The 14,711-nt window shown below is 41.4% G+C and overlaps 1 protein-coding gene across 1 annotated transcript; it reads right to left on the reverse strand.

The window, feature by feature from the left end:
• Positions 1-295: 295 nt before the first annotated feature.
• On the reverse strand, positions 296-13,902 carry LOC124675474 (serine/threonine-protein kinase STY17-like). The gene is made up of 15 exons (XM_047211551.1): positions 13,700-13,902; positions 12,243-12,357; positions 11,072-11,169; positions 10,743-10,797; positions 7,611-7,721; positions 6,614-6,661; positions 5,197-5,372; positions 4,697-4,804; positions 4,155-4,228; positions 3,855-4,027; positions 2,137-2,232; positions 1,160-1,240; positions 1,019-1,072; positions 718-849; positions 296-647 (listed from the first exon to the last, which is right to left on the reverse strand). Exons 1-15 carry the CDS (start codon positions 13,900-13,902, stop codon positions 585-587), a joined length of 1,587 nt encoding a protein of 528 aa, XP_047067507.1. The 3' UTR covers positions 296-584.
• Between the last annotated feature and the right edge of the window lie 809 nt (positions 13,903-14,711).

The following is a 14,711-nucleotide window of genomic DNA, read 5'->3' on the forward strand; positions in this document are numbered from 1 at the left end:
GGTGCTACCCCGACGCAAACGGTTGTGGCCACAACGCGTCCGCGGGCCGACGCAAACGGACATTTCGAACGTCCGAAATGCGTCGCGCCGCTGGAGATGCCCTAACGAGAAGTGAGGAATGGTACTATATTCTCTAAGGTACACACTAAATATGTGCAATACCAAAAAACTAGGACTGCATCTGTACAATAAATTATATAACCCTTAAGTGGTAGAAATCAAAGCCGATGGCAAACAAAGAACTGTGCTGCCGCACCTTCAGCTTGATAATCCAGGAGAAATATAACAAGCCTGCTTCATGGTGAAAGATCAGTGGTACATTAATATATATATATATGTTCCTCAAAGGCTCAAACCTCAAAAAGGGAACAAACAGCTATCGTGAAGATTTACCCAAAAATTGACACAGCCCATCAACATGACAAACCCACGAGATCAATCCAAAATTACCACTCAACTACAACAAAGAACGCCTTACTCCCCTCGTGGAAAGGGCTACACAATAACCTTGCTACCAAAGATTCAAAGGACTATAGAATGAAAGGCGTAGAACACTACAAAAAAAAGCTGTCGTAACAGCTGCTTCAACTATGCCCCGAGTGAGATCGTCCTGGACGCCTCTTGTGATGCCCTGAACTTCGAACCACCTGGGAATGAAGTTTATCACGCAAAATGACTACGAAAACACATGTATGTCTTCTTTGTTCCAGTGCTTACCTCATTTATTGAGTGTAGCATATCTAGAACCTCTGCAAAGGTTGGTCTTAGAGCTGGATCTCTTTGCCAACATTTCTGGAGTAGACCAACAAGCATAGGATGAGTATCAGCAGGAATGGTAGGTCTCAGATCCTGCAAGCACAAGAGTAGGATTAGCTGATCATGTTCTCGAATTTCCTATTTGATTGCATGAGATCTACCAATCAACCCTGTGTTCATCCTTTGTTTTCCTAGGGCAAATGAAGATTGTTGTAGTCATGTGAACTCGTAGTAACAAGTGTCAAGTAATAATGTGATATACCTTTTGAACAACAGCCACAGCTGCTTGAAGAGGTGTCATGTCTTCATAAGGAAGCTGAAAAGAAAATTCGACAACAGTTAGCAAAATAAGAGTTCAGCATAGCTGTTACTTGTATAATATATCTGCAAAAAAGACAAAAACCTTTCCGGTCATCAGCTCCCAAAGAACTATCCCAAAACTGAAAACATCTGCCCTTTGGTCATAGGGCGAGTGTTCAATGACCTGCAAGCAGTTAGCCAGAAAATAACTCAAAGCAGTAGTGGTCTTGCTCTTAAGAGGCAAATGATGAACCACATAGTGAATATGGCACATATATGGAGTAGCTATCACGAAATTTGTATACCCCAACAAGGAAAAGGAGCTTGAGGTCTTTGCATGGACGCAATATATTGAGAAACCATCTGATATGTTTTACTTTAGTAGTTTGAACATACTCAAAGGAGCTGAACATACTTTCAGAAACCATGCTTTTTTCCTTACTACTTTCAGATATTACAAGGATTTGATTCTAGATTCTTTAATCGATCTTAGATGGGAAATAAATACATACTGCAGACCCAAGTAAACAAACTATGTTCTGCCATTATAAAAGCAAAAAAGGAGAGTTGCACGGGATATTCATTTCGGCTCATGGGTCATATGAACCCACTATGTGAAAACACATTTCCAAAATATCAAAAAATTCTAAAATAAAATTGCACATGTACATCTAGACATTTTATGTCTGCACACAAGTTTTCGGAAAAAAAGAACATTTTTTGTGTCCCATGTAAAAAAGACAATTTTGATGTTCTCACATGACTATTCACGGGACATTTTTTGTCTTTTTTACACAGACCCCATAAAATGTTCGTTTCCCCCGAAAACCTAAGTGTGAATATAGAATGTCTGAATATACACGAGAATTTTATCTTGAAATTTTTAGACATTTTTAAATTCTATTTTTTCTGCATTTTGTATAATAGGTTCATATGCACCTATGTGCCGAAACACCACCTCTGAGTTGCACTGTATGCAATCCAGACATCATAATACAGTCAACTGAACTGCAAAAAGCTACATTTAAGCAATGGGACAACAATTGATGGAAGGTTCTTCCATAGAAAAGGCAAATTAACCTCAGGAGCCATCCATCGGTAGGTTCCTGTTTCTGCAGTCATAACTCCAGATTGGTCTTTGACCCTTGCTACCCCAAAGTCTGCAACCTTAACAACCTGCAAGTTTATGAGCAGTTTTTATGACAAAATGCAGTCAACGAACCATAAAAGATCATGAACGGTCAAAGTACTTCGAATTAACTAACTCTTGAGTAAAGCTAACAATCTCCGTTTTGAGGTTGCATGCAGAAAACCAGAGGTTTTATGCTTTGTAAGCTTCTAACTTATAACCCATGGTTCTACATGGTTTAAGATAATCCCAATTCCCACCCATGCTAACATGCAGTGCAAAGCCAGTGAATGATCAGTTTTGTGCTTGCGCCACTCAACACTACAGAGTGGTGCTAACTCGGATGGGAATTATTTAGAGTGGGGTTTCTAGGGACCATATGGCATCAAAACCTGGGATCAAGTGGCACAAGCGGTAACTCATAAGTTTTCTGCAATTACAACCATAACACCTAAATTTTCTAGAATCTACTCATTTATTTTCTTGGAATATATATGCGTATTAAGGGTAACGAACACAACTACTTTAACTTGGTCATGAATCGTGCCAAAAAAAAGTGCCATGTTAAACACTCCAGATTAAGAGTAAGCCTGCCGTTTGGTAGGGTATGGGTGTAGCCAAACCCATACCCATATTTCTCCATACCCATTTAAAATTAAATTATTCATACCCAAAAATAGTGGATAATGCCCAGCGGGTAATGGTGACCCAACGGATAATCAGAATCTGCAGAAGCCATCATCGATGCCTTGTAGCAATGGAAGCACCGCGTCAGGACTCAGGAGGCACATATGCGCATGAGGCATGGAATCTGCCCTGGCGAGCAGCGGCCTGCAGCGGTCGGCGGCAGGTTGCGTCGGGTGGCGCGGTCGGCGGCAGGTTGCGTCAGGTGGCGCGGTCGGCGGCCGGCGGGCGACAGCGGGAGGCGGACTGCGGCGGACGACGATGGGTGACAGCGGGCGACGGACTGCAGCAACGATGGCGGGTGACAGCGGGAAGCGGACTGCGGCGACCAGCGGCGGGCGACAGCAAGTGACAGCGGGCGGCAGGAGACGACGGCGGGAACTTGTACAAGAAAACGGGCAGAATACGATGGGAGGAGCAAAGTTGCCCCATCAGGTTGGAGCTGCAGGCCATGGCAGCTTCGGAGGATCTACAAGCCATGGCAGAGTTTGATTCGGCCAAAGATAGAGAAAGGAAAGAGAACTAACCAAGGCAAGAGTTAACAGAATTGATGTTTGGGTATTTTGGGTAATCCAGTGGGTGACGGAGAATTACCCTCTCCATACCCAAAGTTAAATGGGTAAGAAAAATTCTACCCATGCTCTACCCAAACGCATGGGTATGAATTTGGGTACGGGGAATGGATAAATAACGGCAGGTTTAATTAAGAGATCCATGATTAGGTTCATCACATAAGTTTTCTGCAACTACAACCATAATACAGTACCTGAATTTTCTAGAATCTACTCATTTCTTTTCTTGGAATGTATATGCGTATTAAGGGCAACAAATACAACCACTTTAACTTGGTCATGAATCGTGCCAAAAAATGTGTCATGTTAAACACTACAGATTCAGAGATCCATGATTAGGTTCATCACAGTATGCAGTTTGGTAAAATATGTTTACACGACACTGCAACAATATATCATAAGCAATAAAGTACCTGATCATCCATGAGAAGATTTGCAGTCTTCAAATCCCTGTGGATAATGTTAATCTGATGTAAGTAGTTCATTCCCTTGGACACGTCGGATGCAATTCTTAGCACATCTAAGAGCTGAAAACTGCCTCTATGGTTGTAAATATAGTCGAAGATGCTTCCTCCACGCATGAACTCTGAAAATGAAAAGATGTTAACTAGTATAACATGAATGGTACTCCAAAGTATACCTGTATAGCTCTATGGTTGTAAATATACATGAGCAATTCTGCATAAGTTTTATGACGTGTTAAACCTGTATACCTGTAACTATACACATAACAGGTGGTCTAGTGCATGCACCAATAAATTGCACAACATTCTTGTGACGAACCTTTCTGCAAAATAGAATAAAATAAAGGAACAGATCAAGCAGAAACACTTAATGCCCCACCAATTAGAAAATGAAAAAGGATACAAACATATTGATTACATCTTGAGGCAGTTAAGTGTGCAGCGAATGAAGAAAACATTTAGGCTGATATTCTTAATGCTTATTGGTGCACTGTTCTTTTCTGCCAGTCCCCTATGCCAGTAATTATCCTCTACCTTTCAAAATATTTTTACTAAGATCTACTTGTAATTTTGACCAGACTACCGAGCCCAAATTCTGCATAACTATTTCTTGCTTTAAGAGTAGTATCATGATACAGCTTGGAGCCTTGGAGACGCAGATTATTACAGTGAGTCCAATTTTCATATGAGTTCCTGTCAGTAGAAAGGAATATAATCCTAAGATACGTATTTCTTGGCTGAAGTAGGATGTCAACAGAAAACATATACAATACGTAAATCTCATCACTCACTTCATTATATATACTTCCTGTGCAAACTCACGTAGCATATCGACGCTAACCCGCTCAGGCTTGAGTACTTTGATTGCAACATCTTGGCTACAATATGACCCGTGGTATCTGATGATCAATACACAAAAGTAAGTTAGTTACAAACAGAGACGAAGGACAGGTTTTACATCCGGAGCCTAGGCACCCAAATCGGTATGTGCATTGTGATTTGCGGCTTTTGGTCTAGGTATCTTCTAATACCCATAGGAGGTGTTCTTAAGATATTAAGATAACCATACTAAATTCTTTTTGGTCTCAACTAATTTGAGATAGTATCGACAATATTGCATAACTACAAATGTCAAACTAAATGGTTTCTTACTAAATATTGCACACCCAACTTTGAATCCTATATCCATCATATACATATATCAGAATTTTTTAGTGTGGGTGCCTAGGCTCCTTGGAGCCTTGAGTAATTTACCCAAAGTGGAACTGCTACTTCAGTTTATAGAACATACAGATCACCAAATGACCCAGATGCTAATTTTCGCTCAAATTTGAGAAGCCTTGGATCAACTTCCCAAACATCAGTTGAATCAGCTGGTATCTGGACACAATCAGCTGGAGAAGAATCCTCCAAGAGCTGATGGCCCATGCTAACAGGCGTGGAATGAACCAATGGCCATGCTCTGTGCTGCATTAGTAGGTAAAAAAACTTAGAATATGAACACATGCACAGCAGAAGACTTCTAATCTTAAATGGCACATAACAGCACAACTAGTGATTGTGTTTCATTGTTTACAAAATGTACTTACTACTATGTAACATGTTCAACTAAGTTACATGGTTTCTGTCCTTGCTAAAATTGTTACACCAAAACAATCAACCACCCAACAACAATTTTCCTGATTCAGAAAATGCTCGTGAATTGTATGACTCTTGAAGATTTACTTAGGAGTAGGTTCATTCTCAACTAAAAGAGCTGCTTGGCCCTGTTAGGGATATTCCCGTCTCATAAACATTTGAATAGGTTCAGAAAACAACAGCATGCCCAAACATAGTGTGTTCTTACTGATATACACTACGTTTGCTGTTTCATAGAAACTTCCAAGTATGTGCAGTTGATTCTAAAATTGTGTTATTGCAGTGATGAAATCATGGAGAAGTGTACTGTCCTCAGTGCCAATGCAACAAGTAATATTGGTGTTTGACTCAAATTTTCTAGGATACCCATCTAAATGGGTTCAACATTCTGCACCATAACAGAGTCTGAACCTGGCCCTGCAAAAAATCGTCTTCAACTAATCGGTCCAGATTACCAGAACATTTGGAAACCGACAAAAAAATGTTTTTTTAAGAACCACAAGCATAAATGGAAAAGGACGACTTGTAGGACTTGAAATGGCTAAAAGACAGTTCCTCTATGATGGCGGATGTTTTGAATTAGTTGTTGCTCAGATATAAATTTCTCTAATTTGACTATAGCAGCCTCGGTTTTTTTGTACTTAGGTCTGCAGTGAAGGTATTCTTTATCTTGTGCATCCTCCATTATACTATGTACTCCCTCCGTTCCATAATTCTAGTCGCAGATTAGGATGTACCTATTGAATATGTCTAGATACATCCAAATTTGCGTGAAGAATTATGGAACGGAGGGAGTATTTTAAACAATATAATCCATTATTTCAGTGATGTTATTCTTATATAAAATTATTCATGGAACTACTGATTTTCACTAAAAATATAACAGTTGATAGTTCAAGAAGCTCTCAACCGGTCAACCCTGGAGGTCTCTAACTAATTATTCCTTTCAATAAACAGAAAAAAATGTTAACAAAAGAACTAACATAGATTTATTCAATGTCAATACTCAATGGTAATGAAGTTAAATAAACTCAACTGTATTCCAGCAAGAGCATTACTGCATATGTTACCTTTATTTCTTCAATTCCCCTCCTCAATGTATTTCGTAGAGCGTCAACCTGTAATTTTCAAGAATTGTTTTAACAAAACAGCAACATAGAAAAGGTAGGCACATGCAGGGAGTCGTAATTAAGTGAATACTACAATTTCAACATCTCTGCAATTAGCATGCTTTGTTACAAACCATGAAAAATGCCTTTAAGCATGCTACCACAAATACAGGATAGATACCTGATGGTAGCATGTACGAAAGAATGATAAGAGCATTAGAATAATACAAGGAAAGATATGTTTATGTTAGCTTGCAGCTATCTTAAACATGCAGTAGCTAAATTCGTATCCTTTATACTGATATTTCAACTGCATTATTATCATACTATCAAACTGTTAGATCCAATTATAAGTCCCATTCTAGTGGAATTTAAAAATACTGAAGACGATCGTTATACCACATAAAATTCAAAATGTAGTAATTACAGTTTTTTTTTAACTGTTAAGTATTGTCAATAGATCACCAATTACTCATGATCATGGAACAGCCCCTGGCATGCAGTCAAGTCTATTAGGGCTGGCTAGGGCAAGGAATTGGGAGTATGCATGCAAATATTCATATTTTGAAAATTGTTTGAATTTCACAGATATGTCAACTATTAATACAAACTCTTTTCTGCTTCTTACTCTCTAGAATTTGTAAGGTCTTAGACTTGAGGCGAGAAATTAGCTTCCCAGAACTGCTAAATGTCTGATGAATATTAGTACAATGCACTATCTCAATATGAATCCAACTGAACCCTCAAAAATGAAAAATCTAAACTCCTATAACTAAACAAATTATGAGCTTAAATCTGAATAATTGGTTTTACCCTTTGGCAACCGTTGACCATTACCATATCAGCTTAGATTCCCTCATGTTCAAGACAACTAGACAACAAGTTAACCTTGCTACCAAGAACGGAAATAATTGTCTTTTTTCATGAAGGGAAACAATGCTGATCAAGGTTGCATTACCTCATACTTCCAGCCATCGACAACAAAGATATCCAAAGAATAACCATCGCTTGTGGAAAATGCATGCGCTTCTTGAATATTAAGACCAAGCTCCCCAATTAGAGATGTTAGCTGCATGAAACAATAGTACATTTCAGATGTTGTTCAACAGAACAACTAGCCAAAGCATAGCATGATAGACCACAAGTATAAAAACCATAAAGAGGTAGGGATCGAACTAACTGATCAAGCATATACTGTAAAATATAAACAGGTATGTGCTTTCTTTCCATTAGTTGCATGAAGAAGAGAGTTTTATTAGAGCATCTCCAGTCGCGTCCCCCAAACCGGAAGATAAAACGCGGCTTCCTGTGGGCTGGTCGTGCCGCCGCCAACGGCGGCCACTGCCACGTCAATTGGAACCGCGTGTGCCGGCCCATTGCTTATGGTGGCCTGGGTGTCCAAGACATTGAGCGTGCCGGCCTCTCCCTGCGGCTGCGATGGCTTTGGCTCTCCCACACCGACGACAACCGTGCTTGGAGCGGCCTCGAACTACAATTCTCAGACGTGGAGCGAGCTCTTTTCTCTGCCTCCACAACTATGTGCATTGGCAATGGACAAAGGGCATTATTCTGGGAGGATCGCTGGGTCAATGGCAGGTCGGTCAAAGAGATTGCACCTCTGCTGTACAACTGCATCCCTAAGAGACGGCGCAAAATCAGAACTGTAGCAGAGGGGCTTCATGGGAACAGTTGGGCCAGGGACATCCAAGGTGTCCTTGGAGTTCACGAAATCGGGCAATACCTACAGCTATGGCACCTGGTCCATGCCACCACACTCAGCAACACCCCTGACAGGCTGCTTTGGAAATGGACAACTTCGGGAACTTACACCGCTAGCTCATGCTACCTAGCCACCTTCCATGGATCAACAACTTGTTACTCCTGGAAGCTCATCTGGAGAACATGGGCGCCGCCGAAAGTGAAGTTCTTCCATTGGCTGGCCAACCAAGACAGATGCTGGACCGCCGAGCGCCTTGCTAGACATGGGCTTCCCCACCATCCCAAATGCCTGCTCTGTGACCAGGCACCGGAATCTATGCACCATCTCATGCTGGAATGTCCCTTTACTAGGCAGGTATGGCATGAGATCCTGGCTTGGTTAAGAATGACGGCAGCAGCCCCTGACAGCGAACCCACCATCATGGATTGGTGGCACCAAGCCAAACTGGACACTCCCAAGCCGCTTCGCAAGGGCCTCGCTTCTGCTACTCTTCTTATCCCCTGGATGACATGGAAGCATAGGAACTCGTGTGTTTTTGAGGGTGCCCAGCCATCCATCCCTTTACTGCTCTCCAACATCAAAGAAGAGGTCTTTTTATGGGCAAAGGGGCTACGAGTAGTTTTGCCATCCACCTGGGATGTGCACTGATCTTTTTGTACCAAACAATGTATCCCACCTCCTAGGAGGTTGTAAACCTTATTCTACCTTTTCAATGAAATGAAGCGCAAAGGTCCTTTGCGTTTTCTCGAAAAAAAAACCGGCCCCGAAAGGCCTTTAGGGCGTGCCTGACAGAAAACCATGCCCACCCGCGTGCCCCAAAGGCCTTTCCAGCCCGGCACAGCCCAATACTGTGTCCGGCGCCCCGGGGCCATCACCACCCCCACAGGTCTCCTTGCGAGCGTAACGATGTGGCGAGTGATGGGCTAGCCCTGTCATAGGCACAACAGGCGGGCAGTTTTCCATAATGGCGGCAACGGTTCCCAATGCGGAGGCATGCAAATTAGATATACCGTTCAAAAGGGAACCATAGAAACGATGGAACCCACTATTTTTTTTAGTATCGTTCGTTATAATTAATTTGTTATTTCGCATAGAAATAACTGAACAGAGTGGAATAAAAAATTGTGGTTGGGAAGGTTACTATAGCAAAAGCCATTGGAATTCATATTTTATATATCGGAATAATTAGTTTTTTTATTAATGAAAAAAAAATGGCTAAAAGAAGATAAATAATTAGTTATTCATTAAGGTTAATTTGATTCAATGACCAGAGTTCCGCGAGATAAATTTACTGTGAAGAAAGAAACCAGTTTGTGTGCTAAATTATTTTCTGTACTATTACACATGTCAGTTTGAGCATCATCTTTACTCGTGCACCTACTAAATCTCAAGCAGCGGTACTGCTGTGGTAACTGTATCCTTATTCCATACAGAACAGAGACTTTGCATGATGTGCCATGATATACATGTTTGTTTATCCACCCAGTGCTCAGTGTAATTTGGCAAGCATGTGGTCAAAGAAATCAAAACTGACACTATGGCAAAGTGTTTTAACAACAATAGTATAGACCAGCCTATAACACTAACAGACTGCAGTACGCATATCATCCCAAAAGAACCACGTGATTACTGCTTCAGAGATACGTATTATATAGTACACTCTCCAGTTCATGAAAAGATTCAGTAGGTTCCAAACCTTTAACTACGTATATTTTCTGAAATATTTTGTCCTGAAACTGTAACATACTTTCACGACTTCAAATTTTAATTGATTCTACAGATATAAATAATACAAATTTGCGACCAAAGTTACATTTCGGAGCGTGTTGATGTCCAAAACGTCAGTTTTCGTGAACTGGAGTGAGTACACTAGCCAATCTCATTGTGAACACCAGGAGGAAGGACTAAATGCATGTTAGTGTTGTACTGTTGTCATTCTCAAGATTAGACTGAACTCCCTACGGAAGGAGCATCCATTTAGAGTATCATATTTGTGAGTGAATAGGTATTGCACCAAAAGCATACCTTCGACCAAAAAGGAAAATAATGCTCATGAATAAGTGTACAGAACAAAGCTGAAGCCTGGTATACCAGGCAAGCAGATGCCATACTGGCTGCAAACTACAATGCCAGCAGAAATTTCGTTACTAAGCACCCCCTCCCACCAGTTCCACAGCAGTAATGTGAATAGCTATACATTAGCTTCACTGTGCTTGTTAATTTTACAACAATTCTGGAAATATACACAATTAGTTATATAACTTATCTAGAAGTTCCGTAACTTGCAGGAGAATACCATAGCACATAAATATATATGTCACTGTTGTGAGAATGATAATTTCCATCTCAATAAGAAGATGATACTTTTACCTGACTAAGACGCTTTGGCTTATCATCACATGCAAATATAACTTCATACAGAGGCCTGTATTGACATTAATATCAGAAACTATTGGCCCTCTTAACTCATTGTTAGCAAAACGTAGTTAAACCGAAAAGGGCCCCACAAATAAAAGGGTGGAAATGCAGCAAGACAATTTGCTTACATACACCGAAAAGCATGAAAAATATATACAAATAGTTCAATTATATTTTTGACAGAACACTAGATACATTAACAAGCATCTTTCTATCATATGATGCAACTCTGAATAAATTTATGAACTGCCCAATATTAGAGAAGCTGAAAACAAAATCACCTTTGATCACTTGCAAAAGCTGAGCATTGAGGATCTTGTTCCTCTTTCTTAATGGAAGTTGCTGAATCAACTTCAGTGCTTCCGTCAACTGTAAAAATCTAAAGTAAATTTGTTAACATACTAAGAAGTGTAGGTCATGATTTGATTTAAATAACATCCTTGTGAAAACTAGAGTATGTTCAACCGCTATCTGCAGTCCAATAGATATCATTACACGTATCTGAAAGTTTTTGCACTTAATCTCCGTATGTTTGATCAGCAGTCCACAGATTTTGATTCCTTAAGTGAAAGGCAATTTTAGACATAGCTATAGACCTATAGTAACTTCTTTATATCCAAGGTTCGGGAAAGCGGAAAAAAGCGTCGCTTATGCGCGCTAAAGCGCAATGCGGAGGCCTTCCGCATCGATCGCATAAGCGCGTAAGCAGAAAAAAGCAGAAAAAAGAGGGAAAAAGCGCCGCTTATGCACGCTGAAGCGCTAACCGGAAGGCCACCGCACCGATTACGCATAACGCTTTCTTGAACCTTGTTTATATCAAAAGCAGCCCTTTGAAAACAATAAGTGTATTTTTTTTATAATTCCCTCAACATAATAAGTGCAGTTCATGACGTCAATGAATATAATAGTCAAGAAAGAGAGTGCAAAATTGAGCATAGTATGATAGATATTATTACAAGTAGGAGAAAGTTTTATATGCATCTAATATCCCTATTTTGACCAGGAGTCAAAAGGTTGATAGTGCATTTTGATTTTTCAAGTGCGAGACAAGCTTAGGCATAGCTAGAAAAACATGGTAGCAAGAGAAGCTACTCCCTCCGTAGGTTCAATATTGAAGAGCAAAACGTGGGTTATGTGCTACAAAAACACCATCGTGAATTTGTATTCGAACAAATTTTTCAATGGGACAATTTTATGACACATGTCTCATGCATTACTGGTCAAATTGATGGTGAAAGTTAAATCACCGAAGAAGAGGGCGCCTAGTAAATAGGGACGGATGGAGTATTACACGTAAGAAAAAGAAATAGCTGTTAACAGGTATGGTATAATACCATGGCAATATGACCTAGTGCACAGTAATTCCCATGCAACACAAAGGTCTTAACTTAGATAGCAGCCTGCTATAGATCCATAAAATGAAGTACTGAGATCATCTTATGAGATAATCACCTGTGAATGGCGAACATCAAAGACCAGCCCATTCATTGGTTCACGGGCCTCCTCAAGCAATCTCTTGTGCAACAGAATATCCTCAACCCGCTCGATATTCACATCAAACGCATACCTGTCAAAAGCACACGCAGACCCAAGCATGTCTAGGATTAGCCGAATTGACGGAACATATTCTAATACTACCTCCGTTTCAAGGAATAAGGCGCCCTCGTTTTACGAGCTTTTTGTTTGACCAAAAATTACTTCAAATAGATAAGGATTGTTTATATAAAATTAGTATTATTAAAAAGTGCTTTCCAATACGAATCCAACGATACAAATTACATATAATATAATCAAGATTTTGTTGCTCAATTTTTATGGTCAAAGTTCGTCTTGGGATGCGCGTGCGCCTTATTCCTTGAAACGGAGGTAGAGCTCTAAGCTTATCGCTACAGCTCCCAAGGGGCATGAATATGCATCTCTGCAGTACTTTACAAACAAACTTACCAGCTAATTAAGGATCTACAGTTTCTATTGACAAGACAAGCCTGGCCGTGAAAACTAATGGAGACCACCCAAAAGAAAACAAACCATGTTCCACCAAAGAGTAGTTACAATTAATTTCCAAGTTGTCTGCACCATATAGAGCTTAACAGTATACTCACCAGTCACATGCTTTTATTCATACAACTCTAGGAGAATTAACGAAGAATCATCCAAACAAATATATTTACGGGTGGACGTACTAACCACACGAGCAAGAAATATCTCATGTGTCACATGAACAGAAATAAGCTTACAATGCCCTTGCTAACTAAACAACAGATGAGGGCAGCATAGCTTGTTTTGGACGGGGCATTTCTTTTCGATTTGTAATGAAGCATTATGTGATTGATTAGCAGAACGAACGACTTGTACTAGGAGGTGTTGTACTGCTTTGTAGTACAACTGTTTGCAGGGAGGCACACAAGTGGCACGGGTTGGGATAATCCAGAATTAATTAAGCTAACAAGGTAATCAAGTGAGTCATCTAACAAATCGATAAGGAAGCGGTCTTTGGTGGACCTAGATAAGCACAGAGTTGGATCGGCGGCGGAGAAGAGTAGTAGGGCGGCTACGGATAGCGATCGCGATCCCCACTGGACCCCCAACCAGGCAACAGCAAAGCGAAGGAAACAACCAAACACGTCTACGATCCAACACAAGAATAGTACAGTACTAACTCATTAGCTAGAAAAACAAAACAATAGCACTATAGCAGCTACTGGCTAGTTGGCATAACGATCGAACAGTAAAATATAGTGTACTATCATCGTGCAGCTTATGCTTCCAACCCTAGGCGTCGAAAATTCGGAACAGACGCGCAGATCGCATGCCTGCGCGGGCGTGCGAACTGACTGGTAATTGGGACGAAGAGAATATACGAGAATGGGAGAGGCCGGGTAGAGAGAGCGTGGAGATGGTTCGCGAACCTGGCAGGGAGGCTGTGGAAATGGGCCCAGAGCTCGTCGTCGAACCCGGGACGGGCATCGGCCGCCGGACCTCCGCGGATCCGGCGGAGCACCTCGCGGTAGGCCTCGGCCTTCCGCCGCCTCCCGGCCGCGCCGCCGCTGGCGGAGGACGGATGCTGAGGCGGGGGCGATGCGCCGCGGCTGCCGCAGGACTCGGCTGCCATGGACGGGCGCTAGGGTTGTGGCGAGGCGGGCGGCGTGGTGGATGGGTGGCGGGAGTGGGAGTGTAGTCTAGTCATGGAGGCGACCTCGCTGCCGGGCGGGGAGCGGCGCTTTATACGAGGAGAGAGAAGGAATAAGGATGGGGGAGGTGGTGCTGAGTCACTGCGACGGGGAAACGGGAGATTGCTCGCCTGACTCAGGATTCGAGGCGACAACTTTTCGCACATCAGCCCCCCATGTTATTGTATTTTCCATTCTTCTAATGTATGTTCTTTTAGAAGTTGTGAGTTTAGAGTTGTGTCGATTTAGTCGAAACTTTGTAAAATTTCAGTACAGTTTTTTTTAGTTCAGCTACAACTTTTGTGGATTTTAATAAATGTCAATTACGTTGAAAGTTTTATCAGTACACAAACAAAAAATATATTTGGGAGTTCGGTACCGCACATGCCATGGGAGATGACGGAGGTTGTCGACCTCACTGGCGACGGCTAGACGCCACTAGATTTTCCTACATTTTTAGATTGTTCTATTTTAGAGATGCCCTAGCGATCGCCATCCCTGGGATTGGTGGGGTGGTTACCATCTGCTTGCATATGACACTAGCTTCTGAAACAGCTATGACCAAGACGATGGTTGGCCTCAACAAAAGGAGACACCTTAACAAAACGGCTTGCCTAGAGGGCATCGGGACGAGATGTGCAGAAATACAATCAAATCAACAAACCCTTGGGCCGATAGGGATAGGAATTCGCTCCCGATGACACTAAGGTGAGAAGTGAAGGCGGCAACCACCCACATGAAGGAACCCTAA

This window comes from Lolium rigidum, chromosome 7 (genome assembly GCF_022539505.1).
Source record: "Lolium rigidum isolate FL_2022 chromosome 7, APGP_CSIRO_Lrig_0.1, whole genome shotgun sequence".
Taxonomy (NCBI): Eukaryota; Viridiplantae; Streptophyta; class Magnoliopsida; order Poales; family Poaceae; genus Lolium; species Lolium rigidum.

Coding starts and splice junctions, on each gene's coding strand:
- LOC124675474 (XM_047211551.1), bottom strand. CDS start 13,902: ATGGCAGCCGAGTCCTGCGGCAGCCGCGGCGCATCGCCCCCGCCTCAG. Junction 4,805..5,196: donor TCTGGGTCATTTGGTGATCT/GTATGTTCTATA, acceptor ATTGATCATCAG/ATACCACGGGTCATATTGTA. Junction 4,229..4,696: donor CAGGAAGTATATATAATGAA/GTGAGTGATGAG, acceptor TCTATTTTGCAG/AAAGGTTCGTCACAAGAATG.